This window comes from Lepus europaeus, chromosome 15 (assembly GCF_033115175.1).
Source record: "Lepus europaeus isolate LE1 chromosome 15, mLepTim1.pri, whole genome shotgun sequence".
NCBI lineage: Eukaryota > Metazoa > Chordata > Mammalia > Lagomorpha > Leporidae > Lepus > Lepus europaeus.
The window spans coordinates 92608270-92632892 of record NC_084841.1 but is presented as its reverse complement, the minus strand read 5'-3'; the positions used below and the strand labels follow the sequence as shown (position 1 = coordinate 92632892).

The 24623-nt window shown below is 43.6% G+C and overlaps 1 protein-coding gene across 3 annotated transcripts in view; it reads right to left on the bottom strand.

The window, feature by feature from the left end:
* The window catches only part of HOMER1 (homer scaffold protein 1), a 150330-nt gene that overhangs the window by 53016 nt on the left and 72691 nt on the right, over positions 1 to 24623 (bottom strand). For all 3 annotated transcript variants that reach the window (XM_062212509.1, XM_062212507.1, XM_062212508.1), the window contains exons 2-5: positions 23626 to 23782; positions 15897 to 16028; positions 12434 to 12526; positions 1929 to 2068 (exon numbers count right to left, since the gene is read on the bottom strand). In XM_062212509.1, the coding sequence (XP_062068493.1) occupies positions 1929 to 2068; positions 12434 to 12526; positions 15897 to 16028; positions 23626 to 23782 (522 nt within the window). The remainder of the gene's footprint in view (positions 1 to 1928; positions 2069 to 12433; positions 12527 to 15896; positions 16029 to 23625; positions 23783 to 24623) is intronic.

Below are 24623 nucleotides of genomic sequence, written 5' to 3'. Positions count from 1 at the left end.
AACTGTCAATTATCTCCATGGCTAATCTACACACTCCAGTAGACAAAGCAGCTGTATCTTCAAGTCAAAGTAACTTCTATTAGACTCTCTACAGAGGAAAATAAGTAGACAGAGACAAGTGCCAGAAAGGAACTCTAAATGCTAAGGATTAACAAAACAGTAAAGATTCTGAAAATTTTATGTGCATAAAGTAAACTAGAAATAGCTCTCACAAATGTTAAATACAAAAGTTCTTACTTCTAAATGCTACAGTATTCAATGCAGATGGCTCAATTTAAGTGTCAGCCAAAGAAATCAAGTATATAATTATGTTCAGTGCAGTTATGTGTATTTATTAAACGGATATGTTAAATATAATTTAATAGGAAGGAAATTTTTCCTTCCTTCAACATAAGTAAAAATATTTTTAAAAACTGTATACTGATAACATTCTTTAATTTTAATTGCATATTTTAAAAGGCTGTATGTTTAACAAATCAATGTGAACATACAGTCTTCAGATTAGAAACTTAAACCTGTCACACTCAGTCATCTTTACAGTTATAAAAAGAAAATACGCAAAATATGCAAAAGTTAATGAAATCCATGGTAACTCCAAAATACATCAACTATTTTGTGCTGAATTATCAGTATTTCTAGCAACACATTAGAATAGCCTTCCAGGCCGGCGCCGCGGCTCACTAGGCTAATCCTCCGCCTTGCGGCGCCGGCACACCGGGTTCTAGTCCCGGTCGGGGCACCGATCCTGTCCCGGTTGCCCCTCTTCCAGGCCAGCTCTCTGCTGTGGCCAGGGAGTGCAGTGGAGGATGGCCCAAGTCCTTGGGCCCTGCACCCCATGGGAGACCAGGAGAAGCACCTGGCTCCTGCCATCGGATCAGCGCGGTGCGCCGGCCGCAGCGCGCTACCGCGGCGGCCATTGGAGGGTGAACCAACGGCAAAAGGAAGAGCTTTCTCTCTGTCTCTCTCTCACTGTCCACTCTGCCTGTCAAAAAAAAAAAAAAAAAAAAAATAGCCTTCCAATCAAACAGCTTTTCACTGTTCATGCCCAGAAAACCCTTCTTAACTAATTTTTCTTCTTCTTAGCCTGAACATGAGGTTCCCTCATGTCTTTAATGTTATGCTCCTAATAGTCGATAAATTTCAACTAAAATCAAAATGCTTATCAACAAGTATTTGGAATATCACACTTCACAATTCTTAACACACCAAAGAATTTGACTGCTTTAAAAACTGGTCCCCAAAAGAAATGTACCATAAAAGAAAATTTTTTAACTAAAACTACCTGTGAAAAGTTTCCAAGGAAGGGAAACTTAAGACAATTCACTGGTAGGTATTTGTTCTCCTTTTGCAGTGTTGCGATTTTATAGAGCTCCTCACATTCTAAAAATACATTATGGCAAACAATTAATACCACCAGTCTGGCTTTATCTCCTGTGCGTTGGTATGCAAACATAAACCTGCCGTTATGCTGACTGGCTCCTGCCAGAAGCAGCCCCTCGGCCGGCCGGTTCCTTCTGGAAATCACAGGCAGATCCCCTCTGAGACTGCTTAACCTCAGAGGAGCCTTTTTAAGGAAAAAACAAAACTCCCAACTAATAGCCTTTAAGAACAAACATGCAAACAGAAACCAGGATGACAAAGGCTGTCTTTTCAGGGCTTTGCTAAACAAAGGTGGAACTGGCCAACTGGAAACGTTTGTACTCCAATTAGCTTAGTACTTCTTTCTCTACCCAGAGGAAGGACACGTTCGCTCAAGTCCATCTGGACAACTACACTTAGTAAGTTTTTCTTTCTTTCCTTTCTGCAGTTAGCAGAGGCAGGGCAAGGGTGAGAAGTATAATCTCATCTGGAATTTCCACTCAAAGGTTTTAAGTGCAAGAGCTTCCAAAACCAAGTACACACTCATGACTGCTGAACTCAATCTGTACCTATGTGCAAACGGCAATGCGTTCTGAGTCGGCTCCGCCCTCGGCTCCGCATTCTGTGTCACGTCAGGTGTCCTCTCATCATCTGTCCCATTGATACTCTCCGGTGTTAAAGGAGACTGAAGATCCCCACCAGCGGATTCCTTCAAAGACAGGAGGGTGCGAGGCAAAAAGAGTTACACTCTTGTCAAAGGATACATCATCGTAAAATTAAAATTGACTGATGATGACTACTGAATGATCCAAATTCCGATTCAAATTTCAGCCGAAGATTAAAAACATAAAACTTGGAAAAAAAAAAAAAAAACAGTTTTGTGGGAGAAAAGCAACTCATTAAAAAAGAAAAACAAAGAACCTCACAAACAAAACACAACTTAGAAACGCAGCTTCAAAGAGCTGAAAAAGTTCTGGGTTTACATAAGCAACCAACTGGGTACAATAAAATATATTCTAAGAATTAAGAAAAAGGAGATGGTACAAAAAAGACAGCAGTTTTATTACAGAGGAAGCAGCAGAAAACAGGAGGTGTGCGCAAGATGACCGTGAGGAGGAGAGGAAGGTAAATGCAGAATGAAATCCGCAATAATTTCACATTTTTTAAATGTGGCCTACTTATCAGTTCCCATAGGGCTATTCAGAAACCAACAAGAAGCATCTCTGTAACATATTATACATAATGCTAGCACATCTCAGTTTTTCTTGTCTGGTACTCATAACAGCATTATTTTTCCTCTCAAAATTTCCTTATTTTTATTATTAATAAAAATCTGCCTCTCAAGCAAATTTAATTGATCCCTCTGGAGAAGAAATGAAATTAAAAATGAAGCTCAGACACTTATTTTTTGTGTCTGCCATCGTCAGGCTACTCAGATTTGATATTACAGATCAGAGTGAGGGCCCACTTGCCAGAGCAGCGTTTGCTGGCAGCTCAGTGGACCCCTAGTGACTTCACAACTGACACGGACACAGGTAAGAATGTGTCCATGGAGAAGTGGTTAGGCATGGTTGCAATTAGTCTACTTGAAAGAATTCAAGATGAACACAAGCTGAGGGGTGCGAGTGACTGATGCAGTTAAGACAAGCAAACCGCACACATCAGAGCGCCTGGGTTCAAGTCCTGGCTCTGCACTCAACTCCAGCTTCACATCCTGAGAGGTAGCACAGCAGGTGATGGCTCATTCTTGGGTTTCTGCCACCCGTGTGCACGATGTGGACAGAGTCCCCGCTTCAGTGTGGCCCAGCTCCAGCTGCTAACCAGCAGGTGGGATGTCTCTCTCTCTCTCTCTCTCTCTCTCTCTCTCAAGTAAATAAAAATGAATATAAGCTGAAAAGGAAAATGTTACAATTGGAAGAAATCTGACAAAGCAGTATCCTGGTTACGATAATTTGTATACTTTATACTAAGAATGCTGCACATGGAGTACTAGGAGGGAATACAGAAAATATTAATGTGGTGAAACTTTCCTTATTGGGACTTGTCATTTTATATTACTGTATTTATCTTATTTCACAATGAAATGGTTCAACAGCACCATGGTACTATAAATTATATAAGCAATCAAACACACAAAAATATTTTACCACTATCATTTAAGTATTTTTGAGTTATCAGTGAGGCCTCTTATACTGATATTTTACTTGTCTTTTTAAATCATTCCCTGAAATCCTCTTAGTTTCCACGAACCAACAGTCCATGCAGGAATCAATACTACAGTAAAAGCAGACAACCTGAAGTTGCTTTACAACAAAGCCAAATCCTGAGGAAATAATGGGAACATGAGCCACAAATTCACTACTTCTGGTCACTTGTGGGACGTTACTAATTAACCATGAGGTTGTCATCTTGGGTAATAAGAAACCAGATCTATTTTCCCCCGAGACAGACCAAACTAAACTAGTGAAAGTTGACAGTTCAATCTGCTAGACAGCTAAATTAGCCATGATCTGATTAGATAGAAACGTTAACAGGAACAAATCACCCTGACAAACTGCAAGTGCACAACCCAGAGGACAAAATCCGGAAAAGGATCCAGAGGGGAAGCAGAGTAACAGTTTGTCTGTTGGTCTCACCACCCCCATCGAGGCAACAGCTGCTGTCACTTTAGGGAGAGAGAGCTAGCATTAGGACGTGGGGAGGCCAAGAATGCAGACATCCCGAAGGAGGACGGCTACTCTGAGCGGCGAGTCAGGAAGAACACAGGGAAGGGACGAGGTTCAACAGTTCCAGCTTCTCAAAGTGGCAGCCTTCGTAAGATGTGAATATCATTCACACCGAACCAAAGGCATATGTATCCGTATAGATAAGTATTTATAAATCTAGGTCATTATATATAAAAAGAAATACAAAAGCCTACCAAAAGCATGGTTCTTTAAAAATACGGTTTTAAAAAAATATTTGCTTATTAGAACAAGAAAGAAGCTGCGAGAGTACATCAGGACATAAAAAGACAATGAATCCACTTGCGCTCCAACTATCCCACAGGCAGCCCAAAGTCTTTTTGTAAAAATTCCAGAAATTTTATGTTAAAAATAGCGCTGTGGGTCAGCACTGTGGAGTAGTGGGTAAAGCCGCCGCCTGCAGTGCCAGCATCCCATATGGGCACAGGTTTGAGTCCCAGCTGCTCCACTTCATATCCAGCTCTCTGCTATGGTCTGGGAAAGCAGTGGAGGATGGCCCAAGTCCTTGAGTCCCTGCACCCACATGGGAGACTTGAAGAGGTTCCTAGCTTCAGATCAGCTCAGCTCAAGCCGTTGTGGCCATCTGGGAAGTGAACCAGTGGATGGAAGATCTCTCTCTCTCTCTCTCTCTCTCTGTGCCTCTGCCTCTCAAATAAATAAATCTTTTTAAAAAAAAAAAAAGCATTGTGATATTTAATATATAAGAAACATCTACTTTTTAAATCTGAATTTTCTGCAATTTCCTAAGCATTTAGCTCTACCAATTCTTTAAAAAAAAAAAAAAAATTACTCCTACATGGGGCCAGCATTATGGCACAGTGGATTAAGACACTGAGAAATCATCATCCCATGAGTACCATGCTGATTCCAGCTGCTCCACTTCCCATCCGGCTCCCTGCTAACATGCCTGGGGAGTCCTTGGGCCTCTGCTATCCATGTTGCAGATGCAAATGGAGCTCCAGGCTCCTGGCTTCAACCTAGACCAGCCAGGGCCATTAAGGCCATTTGAGAAGTGAACCAGAGGATCGAAGATCGTTCTCTTGCAATACATCTTAAAAAACAAACAAACAAAAACTACTACAAATTGGACATTAAAATAAAAAGCTTTATTGGTCATTTCTATAATAAATATTCAAGGAAGAGCTTTTTTTTAAAAAAAGAATTATTTACTTGAGAGAGTTAGAGAAATCTTCCATCCACTGTTTCACTTCCCAAATGTCCACAACAACCAGGCGAGGCCAGGCCAGAACCAGGAGCCAGGAGCTTATCTGGGTCTCCCAGTCCTCTACTGCTTTCCCAGTGCATCAGGAGGGAGCTGGATCAGAAGTGAAGCAGCCAGGACTCAAACAGGGCTCTCACATAGGATGCCCATTGCAGGCCATGGCTTTATCCCGCTATGCCACAGCTCCGGCCCCAGGAAAAACATTTCTAACTGTATCTTTGATCTATCTGCATACACATAACACATCTGTGTACAAAAAACAAAGTTGATAAAAACATTAAAAGAGCAAAAACTAAAAAGTAAATGAAAACAGATCCAGTGAACCTCTCCATTGCCTTTATATCTTAAGAATACACTCACATCTCGCTTAGTTTCTAGGAAACTCTCTAACCCACAGTAAAACAACCTACAATTAGAATAAGAAAAATGATAGGCAAACGAATGAGAAAATGCCTTTTTGGAAATTTAACTCTAAGTATCAAGGAAGCCAAGACTAACAGACACGAACATCCCATTAAAAAGCATCCGAGCATAAATGTCAATTGGGGAAATGCTTCTTCGGAATTCTTTCTTTTTATCCACTCAGGAAGCAGCAAGGAGGCCAAAACCCTAGGAATATTCTGAATCCCAGGAAAAGGAAGTGATGCGGCCCTCACCGCAGATTCACCCCTGCAAGAAGAGTGGGCAGGGCGCACCGGGCTGCACTGGCTTTCCCAGCACACCAGGCCCACAACCACCTTCCACCAAATTCCACGGTTACAGCTTACAGGGCCTCTCCATCATTAACAAACAGTCACCCCAAGTCCAGACGAACAAGAGAACGCCACTCTTTTCCGAGCAGCGGTTCTGAAAGGAACCGAGGAAGCTGCTAACGACGCTGAGTTCTAACTGCCGTGGACGCCAACAAGAGGACACACAAAGGCAGCCGAGGCCGAGCGCTCAAAGTGTCACCTGACCCTCGTCATACACTGCTGCCCATATCTGGTCTTCTCCCAGAGCCACCACCTCAGAAATCCCACTTGCTGACCATCACACACGTCCGTTCCCCTGACTGTCCAGTGAACCCCTGCGCTCCCTTTCTGATGTGACGAGCCCCAACAGATGGATGCCCAGGGCTGGTGGCCGCACCTCCTTCTGGCCTACGTATCTGCATCCACCACTGTATTAAATGTGCACCAAAGCCAGGTGGTAACTCCTTACACCAACTGTGTTTAAACTGAATTAAATATTATGTAAGCCAATGAAATTCGAATGTAAACCACAGTGGTTATCTTAATGAAAACTAAGCACTTTGAAATGACTAAAAGGTAAGTGACTAAAAACTAAAACTCACAATTCAATTAGGCATATATTGTGATACAGTATCATGTAAGATAGTACCTTATAGTACCTTACAGTGCCAGAAAATTACACAAAAATCTGCTAGTATCACACTCAGATTTCTTGGGAAGTACCAAAGCTCAGCTATACTTAAAACTTGCAGGTATCAGCACAGTTTTTCTAAGATAACGTGGGATGCTAGACAGATCATACTCCAAGGCTTTATACCAAAAAACGTGAATAAGTTAAATTCTGTAGCATTGAACTTTAATCCATATATATTTACTTAATTTTTATTTGTTTATTTTCACTTTATTTAAAAGGCAGAGACTCAGACAGATCTTCTACACTCATTCCCCAACTGCCCTAACAGCCAGGGCTGAGATAGGCTGAAGCCAGGAGCCAGGAACTCCATCAGGGTGTCCCACACGGCTGGCAGGGATCCAAGTACCTACACCATCACTTCTTGCCCACCAGTTTGCACATCAGGAGGCAGCTGGACCAGAAGGGACGGAGCCAGGACTCCAACCAGGCACTCGGACATGGGTGGGATACAGGCTTGCCAAGCAGCAACTGAACTGCTGCACCAAACTCCCACACTTGATTGATACAATTTAAATTAAGAAGTTGCTTTTAAATATTCCTCATAGTAACTGAATTTTTTGAATAACTGGTCAACTACTGGTTTTGATTCCAACAGACAAGAAAGCTTGTGTACACCAACTCCTGTCCTCCCTGTGTGTCCTGCTGACTCAGCACAACCTCCAGACTCATGGATCACACTACTTTGTCAGATTCATGCTGGCTTCCTTTCCCTCCATACGAAGCCGAAAGTATGGCCTGAGCTCAAGAGTCTAAGACTGGGGCAGTGGCTCAATGTGCTCTAAATGCCAGGCCCGCTCATCACAAGCCTTTAGGGAGGTGGAGTGGTCTGTCTACGGCACAGCTGCTCCAAGTGTGGCCCCTGGAACAACAGCATCAGTGCCTCCTAGAAAGGTGATCCCCACCTCACACCCACTATGGCACAAACTCTGGAGCTCGACTCAGAAATCTGTTCTTAACAAGCCTTCACAGTTAAGGGATATGGAATTTTCCAGTTGACCGTCAGGTGCTGGGCCCCATGTTAAGGCTTTACATCGTTATCCTTTCTATCACAACCCAGAACAGATGTTACCTTTACTGTACACTAAGCAGTTCTCACCCTTGTTTAATTCTCACAACAACCCTAATGAGGACAAACTGTTCTGATTCCCATCTCATGGATGAAGAACACTAATAAGACTTACAGCCGAGACCCAACTCCAGGTCCTGGAGCCCAGGGCCTAGTCATTACTGTTCTTATTTATCTCAATAATCCTGAAAGTAATGTAATACGACACAGAGAAGCAACTGGGTTAACCAACCAAGAGCCCAGAGCAACACGGAAAAAAGGATTCCTGTCTGTCTGATTCAAAACGTCATACCCCTAGCCAGTCTGTTAATCCTCAAATAAAAACAAAAGCTACAATCAAACGTGTATCAATTAAAGAAGAGGCCATCAAAGAAGGATGTACTTTTCTCTGAAGGGAGGACAGAATGTCCACTTTGCATATGGCCCTGTCTAAAAACCAGCGGAGTTTGTGGACTCAAGAGGCTTCCATAGCCTTGACAGCTCATGTCAAGAGCCTCAGGTGATCACTGATGTCATAAATAAGAGTGTCAGTTGCTAAATCAACAACAGGAGTCACTGTGCACTTTGCTCCCCATGTAGGACCTCTGTCCTTAATGAGTTGTACTATGAGAATTAATAGTAAAACTTGTCTTCAAACTGTACTTTATACTTTGTGTCTATGTGGGTGCAAATAGTTGAAATCTCTACTTAATATAAAGTTGATCTTCTGTAAATAAAGTCAATTAAAAATGATTTTTTTTTTTTGACAGGCAGAGTGGACAATGAGAGAGAGACAGAGAGAAAGGTCTTCCTTTGCCGTTGGTTCACCCCCCAGTGGCCGCTGCAGCCAGGCAACGCAGCCAGCGCACCGCGCTGATCCAAAGCCAGGAGCCAGGTGCTTCTCCTGGTCTCCTATGGGGTGCAGGGCCCAAGCACTTGGGCCATCCTCTACTGCACTCCCGGGCCACAGCAGAGAGCTGGACTGGAAGAGGAGCAACTGGGACAGAATCCGGCGCCCCAACCAGGACTAGAACCTGGTGTGCCGGCGTCGCAGGCAGAGGATTAGCCTAGTGAGCCGCGGTGCCGGCCAATTAAAAATGAATCTTAATGGAAAATGGAAGAGGAGAGGGAGTGGGAGGTAGGATGAGAGTGGAGGTGTGAGGGTGGGAACAGGGTAAGAAACACTATATCCCTAAAGGCTGTACATATGAAAATTTGCATTCATTAAATAAAAACCTTCAAAAAATGTTCATCAATTACCCCATTTAACCTCTCTTTTACTGAATTCCTAAGTAATACAAGGGTTCTTCGAAAAGGTCAAGGCAAATGGGTATGAAGAAAAGACTATGCATGGATTTCAAAACATTATTGCAGAGTGTTAAGCTTGTAATTATAAAGTAAACTGAAAGTATGTTATTGTAAAAATTTTTTTAAAAATCAGAAGGGAAGGAGGAGGCAAAGAGGTTGGAGGAAGAAGGAAAGTATCACTATACTATTGAAACTATACATATGAAATACATGAAATTTGTGCCCTATACATAAATTAAAAGTAAAAAAGCAAATTATTGCACCAAACTCATCTTTCAATTCCATTTTCCATGAACTTTGTGCAGTACCTTCATAGTTTATTCTTCAGGTGAGCATTACTTTAGCAAACTGAATTAAACCAGTCAGAGTCCAGCTCTGCCTTTTAGGTAAGTATGACAGTAGTAGTCAACTCAAACTAAAACAGTAATATTGGGGACTATTGCAAAAAAGGAGAAGAAAGAACAATGAAATATGATTTTATTATTCTCTATGGTTTCTGTACATTAACAATCAGACTTCAATTTTTTTTGTGGGGGGGTATTTATTTGAAAAGGTTAGAGAGAGAGGTAGAGACAGACAAAGAGAGCTCTTCCATCTGCTGGTTCATTCCCCAGATGGACACAATGGCAAGGGCTGGGCCAGGTCAAAGCCAGGAGCCAGGAGCTTCATCCAGGTCTCCCACATGGGTGGCAGTGGCCCAAGCACTTGAGCCATCTTTCACGGCTTTCTCAGGTACATTAGCAGGGAGGTGGATTCTAAGTGGAGCAGTTGGGACTCAACTGGCACCTATATGGAATGTCAGCATTGTAGGTGATGGCTTAACCCACTCTGCCACAATGCCAGCCCCACACTTCTAATGTTTTGACAACATACATTAAGTACCATATATTCTGCCTCCCAAATGCTTGCTAAACGTAAGGGGGCCGGCACGCTGGCATCCCATATGGGTGCCGGTTCTAGTCTCAGCTACTCCTCCTCCTATCCAGCTCTCTGCTATGGCCTGGGAAAGCAGCAGAAGATGGCCCAAGTCCTTGGGCCCCTGCACCCACCTGGGAGACCCAGAGGAAGCTCCTGGCTCCTATCTTTGGATCGGCGCAGCTCCGGCCATTGCGGCCAAATGGGGAGTGAGCCATCGGATGGAAGACCTCTCTCTCTCTTTCTAACTATGACTTTCAAGTAAAATAAATAAATCTTTAAAAATTTTTTCTTTAAAATTTCATGTTTTCCCAAATAAAATTATCTTTGGTATTTTTTTTTTTTTTTTTTTGACAGGCAGAGTGGACAGAGAGAGAGAGAGACAGAGACAGAGAGAAAGGTCTTCCCTTTGCCGTTGGTTCACCCTCCAATGGCTGCCGCGGTAGGCGCGCTGCGGCCGGCGCACCGCGCTGTTCCAATGGCAGGAGCCAGGTGCTTCTCCTGGTCTCCCATGGGGTGCAGGGCCCAAACACTTGGGCCATCCTCCACTGCACTCCCTGGCCACAGCAGAGAGCTGGCCTGGAAGAGGGGCAACCGGGACTTAATAGAGATTCATTTTCTTCATTTGTTTTTTTTTTGTAAGATTTATTTTATTTATTTGAAAGATAGAGTTACAGAGAAATGTAGAGACAGAGAGAGGTCTTCCATCTGCTGGTTCACTCCTCAGATGGCCACAACGGCTGGAGCTGCGCCGATCCGAAGCCAGGAGCCAGGAGATTCCTCTGGGTCTCCCATGTGGGTACAGGGTCCAAGGACTTGGGCCATCCTCCACTGCTTTCCCAGGCCATAGCAGAGAGCTGGATCGGAAGAGGAGCAGCCGGGACCAGAACTGGCGCCCATATGGGACACCAGCACCTCAAGCCAGGGCTTGAACCTGCTGTGCCACAGTGCCAGCCGCAATTTTCTGCATTTGAAACACAGTGACAGAGACAGTGTACAAGAGATCTTCCATCCGCTGGTTCATTCCTCAAATGGTGGCAACGACCAGGTGTGGGCCCCGCCAAAGACAGGATTCCATCTGAATCTCCCATATGGGTTGCACATGCCTAAGCTCATGGGCTATCTTCCACTGCATTCCCAGGCACATCAGCAGAGGGCTGGATGAAAAGTGGAGCAGCTGGGACTTGAAACGGCACTCATATGGGATGCCAGCATCACAGGCAGTGGCTCAACCCACTGGTGGTGCCACAATGCCAGCCACTTTGGTACATTTCTTTGATGGCAGTAAAGCCATAACGACAAAGTGAACTGTAACTTCTGTGTCTCAGTGAGAAGCATAAAGAAAGATGTTCCGGGGCCAGCTCTGGTGTAGCAGGCACAGCTGTCGCCAGCAGTGCCGGCATCCCATATGGGCACTGGTTCGAGTCCTGGCTGCTCCTCTTCTGATCCAGCTCCCTGCTGATGTGCCTGGGAAAGCAGCAGAAAATGGTCCAAGTGCTTAGGCCCCTGTACCCACGTGGGAGACCTGGAAGAAGCTCCTGGTTTTGGATCTTTTGGGGAGTGAACCAGTGGATGGAAGACCCCTCCCTCCCTCCCTCTCTGCCTCTGTCTCTCTGTAACTCTGCCTTTCAAATAATAAATAAATAAAATTTTTAAAAAATAAGATGTTCCAACCTTCAGATTTAAGCACACTTTAAAATCTGGTAGAACAAACTTTATATTTTTTAAATCTTCTGTATATTATGATGTTTTCACATCTTAAAAAAAAATTCCAAAACCTTTTCTAACTGTCAGGGAGACTGCTTCACCCCGTGAGGTGAGCCAGCTCTCAGGGACGGGGGGACCTGTCAGGACCCTGGCTTTGGTGCACCACCGGCCAATCCAGAAGCACACCCCAGGGCCAAGGACCAGCCTACTTGGGATTCACCACCCACACAGGTGAGAGCCCACTGAGACGACCCAAGCCTGTCACCCCTGTTCTATTTCCCTAGCTGGGCTGGCCTTTACTAAGGAACGCCAAACCTCACCTTTCCCCCACTCCTGCTTCCTGCCTGCTAACCACCCTGAGGCTTCTCGCCAGGCCCTTCGTGGTGTGGAAAGGCACGGATAATCAACATCTGACTTCCTGAGTCTTCCTTGGGACTCCTCTTGTGGCGGAATCCACGTAACCATCACATAACAGAACACATCTACGATCGCTATGTACTTTTGTTCTTAAGTTGCATGCACATTCAATAATTTGAATTTTAATTACCAGACTGAATTTTAAAACACTCTTATACACGCTGGCATACACAATGCAAAAAGAAACCTTTCTCCATAGGTACAGGTAACTAATGGCTGCATTTCCGTGTCGTTATTTTCCCAGCTGAGGTGAACGAGGCTCATCAACAAGAACAGACGTGAAACACCCACCTGTGAAGGTGTGCTGGTGAGTTCCATCTTCTCCTGGGATTTCTCCTTGGCCAGTCGAGCAGCTTCTTTGAATTCCTGGAACTTTTCTGCAAACTGAATGGATAAGGACGATATCCATTAACCAGACAAGAACAAGCCACAGCGCCCTCTTTCACCTCAGCTGCCATTCGTTTCCTCAACAGTTGGCTCTTACACAAGCCAAAGAGCCTCCAAATCAGTTACCCCTCCCAACACGAAACTGATGGAAAAAGAAACCTAACACCAAGCATCTGTTGGTGCACTGCCTTTGACAAATCTTACTCAGAGCCATCAGGATCTAAGTCAGTCAGGATTCAGTGTCAGCTACATACCTATGTGCCTCCTTGATTGTCCAAACTGTAATTTACCATGACCAAGATTTGGGGGAGGGGTGGAGCTAGGGACCATTAAGGATAGGCAATCTGTGTTTTGTTTATTATTGTGAAAATTGAATTTTTTAAGTATCCACTTGTAATTATCACAATGCTGAGAAATGTTAACTTTTACTAAAATATGTAGTCTCGTGTAAGGCATTTTATTTTCAACAATAAAAACAGTAAAATTTACTTAATCACTGACAACCAAAGATTCATTTCCAAAGATTTCTAAACAAAAACAGAAAGGAATACAATACTCCAAAGGGCCTTAAGAGACCTAACAACTCAATATCCATGAAATGCTCATTTGTAGATGACCGTAGGGAACTGTTAAACATAACCAGACCCACGAAGAGCATCCTTCTATGTTTAACAGCAGACAGTTGAGTTATCACTATAATCAGATTAAGTTAGGTCTACAAAACAACCATATTTTCTATGTACTTAAAACATTTGTTACAGTTGGAAATAAAAACATAAAAGCACAGTTCCCTTCTGAAACCCTAAGAGCAATTCAGATTCATTCCCATCTTTGGGAGGAACATTCTAGAAGGAAAAGTTCATGATCCTCTGACCTGCCTGAGAGACGGGGCAGGATTACAGAGGAAAGCTGCCATCATCACAACTCTTCCTTCTTAATGAAGACTCTGTCCCCTTCCACCCGATCTGCCGATCAGGGAACTGAATGTGTGCCCCTATCCTACCTAAACAGAAAACCTCCTTACATTAAAAAAATCTGAATCTACAGGTCTCATTCACACTGGTCGAAAGGAAAAAAAAAAAAAAAAAGTAATTACCCTTTATATAATGTGAAATAGCGCACAAGCTAAGTCTTATAATAATTTAGCATTCCAAAATAATTGTTTGAAGCTTCCTCGATGTCATAAAATACCCACACTATAGCTAATTTTTTATAACCTTAGTCTTCAAAAAAATGTGAAGCCTTAAGTTTCCATAACAAAATACACGTTGTAAGCACTCCAACAATTCAAGTACAGTTGGAACTTTGCTCACACCAGTCAACCTCAGGAGACCATACACTGCTTCCAACGATGTTGCCTTCACTTATTTTGAGAGGTGCTTGTCTTCCACTGCCTCTACAACCTTCTCTCAACCCGACATTACGCTTTAACTCACTCCTGGTTTTAATGATTAAAAAGCCCAAATATGTACATACTGGCTTCACTTGTGGAAAAGATTATAAACTCCTGTGGGTGCGCTGCAGTCTGCAACGCTCCAACATTAATATTCGAGGTAGCTTTACAATAAATCCCAATCTTTGTCATCTTTGAATCAAAACATTCTGTAGAGACTGACCTTAACCTCTTGGAGCCGGGTCCAATGATTAAACAAACCAGACCTGGCTCCAGAAGCTTAAGGGTAGTTCCCTAACACCCAATCCACACTAAGACACTAGCATTCTCACCAGAAATAGGCTAAAAGCAGCTGCTAACTTTAAAAAGCAAAAAAAAAGGTCTTGAAAAACAAAGAGCCCATTTCCAGACTAAAGATCAAATAGAAGACAGCATGACTGACAGAATTTAATAACCGACTCCTTTAAGTGCATGAGCTAGCTGCTCGGTAACTTGAAAGAATTCAATGAAGAACATAATTTACAGCCAGAATTACACAGACTCAAAAATCATTTCATGCAAGTTTATTTGAGAAATTAATCCACAATTTAGTTCATGTGTTTTAAAGTCAAGAAATTCAGCAAGTAGAATATACTTAAGATTTTTATATTTCTTTTTCCTATATATAGGCTTTCATAGATAATTCCAAAAGCAAAGTTTCAAAAAAAGCATGCTAGGTAATGGAAATATCGGAATAAATGGATCATATCCCAAGGGGGTTGTGTATGGACAAGACTGGTGTGTCTGTCTTTGTCATGTTGAAATACTTTAAAATCAAAAACCTGTCCTTTTGCCACAGCTCAAGAAATGTATTATGAGAATTTGATATGTGTAAGAGAAACCAAATTAGGTAAGAGTTGTTTGTCTCAATCATCCGACACATAGTGATTTATCATCACACAAGGAAAAGGTAAAATTGTCTTAAATTTGAGCTTTAAATTATAATTTATATCCAAAAGGTAACAAAATACTGAAGACAGCACTGTTAAGGGATGTTTAAATAAATCAGAAAAAAGGTAGATTATTTTAGCTACTGAACTATTGATACTTTCAAGTCAGTATATACTCACAACAGGATAGGCATTTTAAGAGGAACCTCTTTTCAATAATCTGAATGGTTTCTGTAATTTCATGTAAATATCAACAGTGTTTATCTGCTGGAGAACGATTCCCCAGCACTTCAACAATTTCAACTCTGAAGACATCAGACCTCTCTATGTACCAAACCACACGTAAACTGTTTCCTTTCAATGGAGACCCTCAGACAGAGACTAAGCACAGACCTCAGTACCCGGATGTGTGCTTTCCTTCCAGTGACTTTCCACATAACATACACAGAATTCAAAGTGACACTGGTAGGAACCATGCGTGGGTTTGCTTATAGGCAGAACACCTATTTCCAATTTTTCGCCTGGTAAGCTCTGCATTTTACAGGTTTTTCTAGTCACAACTGATCAGTATTATCCATGAATTCCCATGCTGTCTCATGGATCTCTGCATTGCAGCAGAGAGCTCGAGTACCCCACTTTCAGGTAAAACTCGGTTCTCCCTACACACCATAACTTCCGAGTGTCCGCTGTTGTGTTAGAAAGCTAAGAACTGTGCACCATCAGCTAGAGCTCTCACAACTCAGAAGGCCTCGGTGTGCACCTGCCCTGCAGATCACCTGCAGTGGAGGGTGCTCATCCCTGAGCACCTTCTGCGCTGACAGTCCCCACCTCTGACGTTCCACCAGAACAGCAGTTGATACAAACCTTTCTCGATCAGTGGTGACGGCTGTCAGCGGGCAAAATATACAGCAGAATGCAACGCTAAAGTCACTACAGTGGTCTGAGATAGCATGCAAATGTCCCCCTGTATCTTACACTTTCCTTTTGCTATTATTTAAGACACAGGACTTGAAGAGTTTCACGGGGATCTTATGGTTCTACTTACTTTGGAAAGATGATGCTCTGAGGAGAATCCCAGTCCATAAACAGTGTTTGCCCGACTGTCGGCCCACTGGCCGAACTTCTGAGACGTTTTAGTGAATGTCATGTTTGGGGTGATGGTGCTGTTTATTATTGCCTGAAAAGCAGAGAGAGTCTGAGGAGCTGACGACAATTTCAACACAGAGCCTCTCAGGTAACGTAACAACATGACACCATGTTAAATAAGTAAAAATAATCACAGGAATAGTTGCTGGCATTGTGATGGTGGAGAAACATGGTTAACTAATGGAACAATCAATATCATGACACTATCCAGAACTTCAACCATTTACACCCAAATCTGCCTATGATCAAAAAACTTCAGTTTTTACTAGAGTCAATTTCTTCCCTTTGAACATTCAGGATCAATACTGACTAATTCTGAATGACATCTACTAGGAGAAGGCTTTAACAGTTGCTGTTCTCAAAGCAGGGTCCTACCCTCTAAAGCAGCTCTCAAAAAGGAATCTATCAATATAGAAACTGATAATTGTCTAAAATCCATAATCAAAAGTTTCCTTAAAGCTGACTTACATGAAATATGATACAGAGAAGATTTTCAATCACTTAGCACTTTTTCCTTCACTCAAACAAAAATCAAATCCACAGACACATCATTTTCCTCACACAGCAGTACAGATTTATGTTATGGAGAACTGTTATCATTTCTATCTAAAACAGTTTCTTAAGAAACTATTATTTGTAGCATCTTATTAAATATATCAACTATAGTCAATTTCAACTATTGTAACATGAATTTATGCAACTGCTAGTGCCGAGAAAGTGCCAATGCCCTCTAAAATTAAGCTTAAAGACTGATTTAATAGAAAGACATGTTAACAAATCCATAAGCAGTCACTTGGTGAACTAAATGTGTAATCAAAACAAAGCATTACCAGAACAAAGCCAAATGTATTTAATGTGTGAAAAACAGTATAAATAAAAATACTGATGAGCTATACAATTATTGATAAAACTACACCAAGGAATACATGACACTTCTATTAAAAAAAATAGCAAAATGGAGCAGTCCTTTCCCTTCACAGACAGCACATGCATTATCTACTAGTCTATGAGAGTCCTTACCCTCAGTTAGCATTTTTAATTTACATATTCATATACAAGCGCAGATACTTACTTATACATTCATATGTCAGTTTATATATTCATATTTATGTAGTTTCTAGACCCTTCAGTTCAAAAACTGCTTTTCTGCATGTCATTTCAGATCTGCTGTAACTTGGGGGGAGGGGACTGTCACCAAATTAGAGACTAATGGAATTAAAAAAGTTAAAGAACCACAGATTTATTCAACATGTTTGAGTGCCAGGCACAATTCTAGAAATCTGAGACACAGCAAGAGAGGCAACACCACTGTGAGCTGCATTCTGGAGGAAGACATTCAGTCAGAGCACAGCACAGCCGAGTGAGGGGACAGGGCCGCAGGAGCAGGGAGGACCGGGCGCCAGGACCGGAGAGCAGGCAGGCAGCAGAGACTGGCCAGCTCGGGCTTAGGCTGTGTGTCCCCGCGAGGGCACCAGTGAGAGCTGGGGTTTCCAAGAGCACAGGTATTTCACGTGAACCCCAGTGACTCTCAAAAAGTGGGTAAGCAACAGGTTTTATGGGCGTCTGAGAAAACTGGTCAATTTGCTATTGGTGACTGATTCCCCGTTTTAAATATTACAAAATAACGTCTTTCTTTTTCTAAGCTAAAGAGTTGTATTTTTAATATGTATTCTTCTGACCTTTCCCATACCTCAGTATTACTTTTTTAATCCTTGAAGAACGTTAAAATGATGAATGACTGCATACTTTAAAAAGTGAATTTCTTAGGTAGGTCCTCTGAATAGATGCTACTATGAATCCATGTAAAGAAAAATTCAGGGGCCAGCTTTATGGTGTAGCAGGTAAAGCTACCATTCGCAACGCCAGCATTCCACATGGATGCCAGTTCAAGCCCTGGCTGCTTCACTTCCAAACCATCTCCCTGCTAAGGTGCCTGGGAAAGCAGTGGAAGGTAGCCCAGTTACCTGGATCCCTGCCACCACATGGGAAACCTGGAAGAAGCTCCTGGCTCCTGGCTTTGGCCTGGCCCAGCGCTGGCCATTGCTGCCATCTGGGGAGTAGCCAGCAGATCTCGTTCTCTGTCATTCTCTCTCTCTAACTCTGCCTTTCAAACAGGTAAATAAGTACTTTTAAAATTTTTTTTAGTCCTTTAATTTACTTAATCAAAATAAATGTCTCCCAACCGCAGAATCCTTGTGCTTTTAAGGAAAGGAGGTACAAATGCTGTGTCATTATGATCATGTGGTACCCTGATGTGGCCCGCGGCTATGCTCATGTGCCTGAGGCATGATCAGAACACATTGAATCAAACTTCACAGGCACAGCACAGGCACAAAGTGAGAACAGCTGAGAACTTTGTAGTGGGGGCACTCCGTGAGAGCAGGACTGGAGGCAGCTTCAGGAAGGAGAAAAACACTCATGCAACCCAGTCAACAAAACCACTATTGCCTACCAAAACACCACCGTCGTAAGGACTGCAGTCGGTAACATCAGTTTAGAAAAGTAGCCAAAGGAAAATGTGACAGAAACACAGAAATGTGGCAGAAAACTCCGCTACAGAACACAGCGCGGGTTAAGAGACAACACGGAAACCTCTCACAGGAGTTAAGCAGTTAGGTCCACTTGGAAGTGGAAATGCCAGAATCAACAGTTCTTTCTGCTTCAGAACAACACATGAGGATTCTTCAGTCACCAAAATGCCTTCCTTGAAAATAACTCAGAGTATTTTATCTGGTAAAGGTTGAGTTAGCAACAGCCATCTATTTACTTTTTTACATATAGTTCTTATTCTTTGGCATGAACTATTTCAACAGACCTTTATTTGAATATACCATTTTATTTTTTGACAGGCAGAGTTAGACAGTGAGAGAGAGAGAAAGGTCTTCCTTCTTCTGTAGGTTCACTCCTTTAATGGCCACCACGGCCGGCGCTGCGCAGATCCGAAGCCAGGAGCCAGGTGCTTCCTCCTGGTTTCCCATGTGGGTGCAGGGACCCAAGCACTTGGGCCATCCTCCACTGCCCTCCCAGGCCACAGCAGAGAGCTGGACTGGAAGAGGAGCAACCGGGACTAGTACCCAGCACCCCAACCGGGACTAGAACCCGGGGTGCCGGCGCCACAGGTGGAGGATTAGCCAAGTGAGCCACAGCACCGACCTTTACATACCATTTAATCCTATCTAATAAAACTGCATTTTATCTATGGTTTCAGCCAAGAGATGAACAGATTACACAGAGCTGAAGGTTCAAGTCAGGGAAAAGAAATAAATTCACAGTCTAGAATGTGAGATTATCATACTTACTATTTGTCAAATTTCACTAAACCCAAGAACTACAAAATATGACACAATTACTATTCACCAGGCAGCAAAGTGTCTAGCCTATCCATTACGACATCACATCCCACCTCGCACGCCTGGTGTTAATTCCCCGCACTGGCCCTGGACTACAGCTCCCTGCAGATGCAGACCTGGGAGGCAGCAGTGATGGCTCAACTGAGCTCCTGCTGCCCCTGTGGATGATCTAGACTGTGCTCCTGGCTCTCGGCTCCCGGCTCCTGCCCCAGCCCCAGCCCCAGCCCCAGCGGGCATTTAAAGAGTGAAATAGCATTTGGGAGCCTTTTCTCTAATAATTTTTTAAACTTACTCTTCATTAAACAGAGCTTCACAGAAATAAACTAGTTCTCTCTCTCTCTCTGGCCTCCCTTGCCCTCCCTCCCTCCCTCTCTTGCCCTCCCTCTCAACTCTGCCTTTCAGCCCATCAGAACACTTCCATCTGCTGTGCATCCAAACTGGCTCTGGAACAACTGTTTCCCCCACCCTTCGGCTGATCAACTGGGTTTCTTCCAAGGATCTTTGACTAGATTGTCTTCACTTGGAAACACATGAGGGAAGAATTCTCCGAGAAACTCAGGGGGCCGTTGCTGTGGTGTAGTGGGTAAAGCCGCCACCTACAGTGCCAGCATCCCATATGGGCGCCAGTTCAAGTCCCATCTCCTCCACTTCCAATTCAGCTCTCTGCTGTGACCTGGAAAAGCAGTGGAGGATGGCCCAAATCCTTGGGTCCCTGCACCCATGTGGGAGACCAGGAAGAAGCTCTTGGCTCCTGGTTTCAGATGGTGCCAAATAGGGAGTGAACCAGCAGATGAAAGGGCTCTCTCTGCCTCTTCTCTCTCAATGTGTAACTCTTTCAAATAAAATAAATCTTTACAAATCCTAAAATTCCATGTCAACATAGATCACTTCATAGAGAAGTTCTGGAAATCATACAACATGAGATGAATTGGGAAAGAAAATATTCAGTAGAAATTATATTGGATTGTTAGCAGCCTATTTATAGAACTTTACCTTTTGTTTATAATTCAAATGGAAACTTAAAGAATAAAATCCGATCACCCTTTTGTTTATTTTATGAATAAATGTCAACTTTTTTATATTACAACTGGCAGGGAGAGGTCTCATTGTTCTAAGCTGTCTTGCTGGGATATTGCCTACAAATCTCTAGCAGAGACAAGGTTTTCGAAGGTAATTAGTTGTTAATCTCAGCATTCAGGTGCACTTTATTTTTAGAAATGTAGAGGAACAATAGGATTGTGATCACCTCCAGTTTCAAGTCACTCTCCAAAATAAAAAAAAAAAAAAAAAGAAAGAAAGAAACTAGTTCTCAACTCCTTTAAATCCTTCAGCTAGAACTGAAAACATCAACTGTTCAAGTTAAAGCATGTTAGTCCCTTCTGTATTAGACGAAAGCTCAAATAGCCCCACAGGTCCTATAACTCACTAGGGAGATAAGGTAGAGCAAATAGACTACATTTGGCATTCAATTAAATCATCTTCTATTTCCTTAAAGCCCATCAAGCAGTACATAATTAATAGCCCAATAACATTAACAATAGTAATTACTAAACATACTCAATACTTTTGCCTAAATTTACTCTTCACAAAAATCTTTTGTTTTAATGAAGTCTTTAGTTTTTCTTTTTCAGAAATATTTATTATTTGAAAGGCAGAGTGAAATCGAGACACACACACACACACACACACACTGCTCCTTTTGACAGATGAAGAAACAGAGGCACACGCAGTTACAACGCTCAGGGCCAGCAAGCACTGGTCAGAACTCAAACCAGACAATCTGCTCTAGAGTGAGCTCTTGGCTCCCATATTCAGCTGCTAAAATTTGTGTTTTTGTTTTGTTTTTTGACAGGCAGAGTGGACAGAGAGAGAGAGACAGACAGAAAGGTCTTCCTTTACCGTTGGTTCACCCTCCAATGGCCGCCGCAGCCAGTGCACTGCAGCTGGCGCTCTGCGCTGATCCGAAGCCAGGAGCCAGGTGCTTCCTCCTGGTCTCCCTTGCGGGTGCAGGGCCCAAAGACTTGGGCCATCCTCCACTGCCTTTCCGGGCCATAGCAGAGAACTGGCCTGGAAGAGGGGCAACCGGGACAGAATCCGGCACCCCGACTGGGACTAGAACCCGGTGTGCCGGCGCCGCAAGGCGGAAGATTAGCCTATTGAGCCTCGGCGCCGGCCAGCTGCTAAAATTTGCAAGGATGTAAAGGCCTATGGCTTTAAGAAGGCTGGAAGACAGGAAGCCTTGTTTTTCTATGTTCATATCCAGAATCTGATGTCTGGAATTTGCCTGAGTTATACAAAATCCCCTGATGACAATATGGATTTCCCCCCTTTCCAAAAGGTTCAATATCTACCCAAGATTGATCTAAGTACTTTGCAGATTTTTTATTAATTTTAAAAGATTTATTTATTTGAAAGAGTTACAAACAAAGGGGAATCTTCCATCTGCTGGTTCACTCCCCAAATGGTTGCAAGCACCAGGACTGGATCTGGCTGAAGCCAAGAGCCAGGACCTTCATCCAAGCCTCCCACGTGGGTGGCAGGGGCCCCACTATTTGGGCCATCTTCCGCTTTCCCAGGCATGCCAGGACTGGAACCTGGTGCTCATATGGGATGCCAGCAGTGCAGGCAGCAGCTTAACCTGTGGAGCCACAGATCCGACCTCATTGTGTAGATTTAACTCATCTCATCTTCACAACTATCAGCAGTGGGGTGAGAAGGAGGCCACTCAGAGAAGGAACTCACCCAGTGTCAACACTCAGCAGGTGGAGGAGCTGAGATGTGAACCTAGGCAGTGCTTGCCCTGGGTGTTAGACTACCCGCTCCTCCCAAAGATACAAACCCAGCCGTCGCCCCTCCGCTTCCCTTCAGAGAGGGGACTTAGCTGCAGTGTTGACACCGATGCACTTCACATGATGTGGAGGTTCTGAACTGCTTGTGAGTCCACAGAGGTAGATTTGGAAAGAATTCTAGCTCCTAGAATTCCAGACCATATCCATTCTGTTCCATACATTCCTAGTACCAAACACAGTATCTGACACGTAACAGACACGCAATGACTGCTAAACTGAATGCCCACTCTCTCTGCCTCTTGATCTCTCTCTCTTGATCTCTCTCTTACGCTCTCCTTCTCCCTTGTTTTCCTTCTTCGCCCCTTCTCTCTGGTGTGTGGCGTTTCCCCCAATAAACCCTTTCCCTTACTCCAGTGTTTGGTGTTTTGTGGCAGCCTTACATTGGTGCTGCGACTCAGATCCAGGCTCTTCCAGTGACTTTGCTCTCCCTTCGGGGATCTCTGAGCTGCCTTGGGGTCCTGGATTTCTGCCAGTCATAAAACACACCCCTGGAACTCCTTCCACGTCAACAAATGCTTTGTGGTCTCCATCCACACACCAGCCTTCCAAATTCTGAGTGTTTACAGTTGTTGATAATGGAACAAACCAAGGCCTTCACCAACCTGGAGGTCAACCAAATGCTGCTACAGGGATATACTTGGTTCCCTACCCAGGAGACAGCGGCTTGAGACATCGCCCATGCCAGAGAGTACCTCGTAGACCCATGCAAGCAGGAAGTAGCTCTAAAGACAGATCATTGTCCCTCTATCCCTCCTGGACTTTTGGGGCTAATGTAATCCCATACAACTCTTGCTTTGTAAAAAACAAAAGGGGGGAATGTACTAAAATGGCACAGTCTTGTCCATGGTGCAATCTACATCCCAGACACCATCCTAGGCTCCAGCCCCGCACACCATTGCTGGAAGCCAGGTGACCTCATGGCCCAATCACCAGTGTCAGCTCCAACCCCATCCTAATGGGATTCACTGCTCCTACTTCCCTGCCCACCCCCCAGCAAAAGTTTAACAGGACCTGTTCCTGAACACGTGGCTCTCTCTCTCTCTCTCTCTGCCCCCCTCTCTGTCACTTGATCTCTCTCGCTCTCGTACACTCTTCCTTCTCCCTTTTTCCTTCTTTACCCCTTCTCTCCAGTCTGTTGGGTTTCCCCCAATAAACCCTTTCCCTTATAAAAAAAAATAAAATAAACTGAATGGCCTCACCCAAGTGGAGTATTTTGGTATGCTACTCAATGTGACGAGGTGTTCGACCCAAGTACTTCAGAGGACAATAAATGTTGCTAGCCTAGTAATGATTGTCTTGGCTTCATAAAATTTTTAAAATACAAAAGAAAATGCTTCATTTTAATGAAGCTAAAATCCCCTAAATAAAGCTGGAATGCTGGACTGTATAAAGCAAAGCAGCCAGATTATTTAAAGTAAATGTAACTCACCTTTGAGCCATCTAAACTGATTATCCTGTACACATTCCTTGTGCTGTCATAGAAGTAAGACACAGTAACTGCGTGCTTGCTGGTGGGGACCCAGTTCTTCTTTGTGTTTGGGTCGATCTGGAAGACATGAGCTCGGGTGCTGAAGATAGGTTGCTCCCTGTAGAACAGAAAAGAAAATGATGAAATCAGAGCAGGCAGTTCTGGTCCACCGGACAAAGAAACATGAAAACGCTGAGGATGACTCTGCCGAGCCAAAAACTTCCGCATATCCGGAAATTAGAAATTTGCTTTCAAATTTGTACATTCTAAGTATTCACTCTTCCTCAGCTCAGTCTCCCTAGTCACAGATTCTGTACATGCAAATCTCCCTACTACTAACTTTATCTGTAACCACAAAATCAACACTGGGGATACTGTCAGACTCTCAGACATACATGCACACAGCAGTGGGAGAAGACGAGTCACCTGAGACACGTGTTTGCACCTGAGGCTGAACAGGATGGTACTCTGCCTTCTTGTTTCCAGCTTTCACACTATTCACAATACTCTTCACTGTCTATTTAGCACCAGACTTTTCCCACTTTGCTACTTCCTGGTGGTGCTTCCCTTGGTTAAAGCTGCCTAGGAGTACAGCCCCGAAGCAAGCCCAAGGTGTGGTATGCGCCGAGGATCCAGAAGGCTGTGGGTTAGGTGAGCCTCACTCAGGCACGCGCTCGGCACTGAAGGCATTAATAGCCAGTATGAAGTGTGGCGCTTTACAGACTCACACACAACGGGGTGACAGACTGGCTGGCTGACGAGAACGCTGTGTAGCAACACATGCTGAACTCTCCCCAGGTGCAATGGCTCGGCAGGGGCTCAGTGTCCGCTCACTCCGGGTCGCAGAAAGCCAGGGGAGACTGTCATCAATGCGCCCTGCCCAAGTCCTGGCATCTCTGTTTGAACTCCACAGGGTTCAGTTTCTACCCACCTAAAACTGTATTATTCTGCAGACAGGT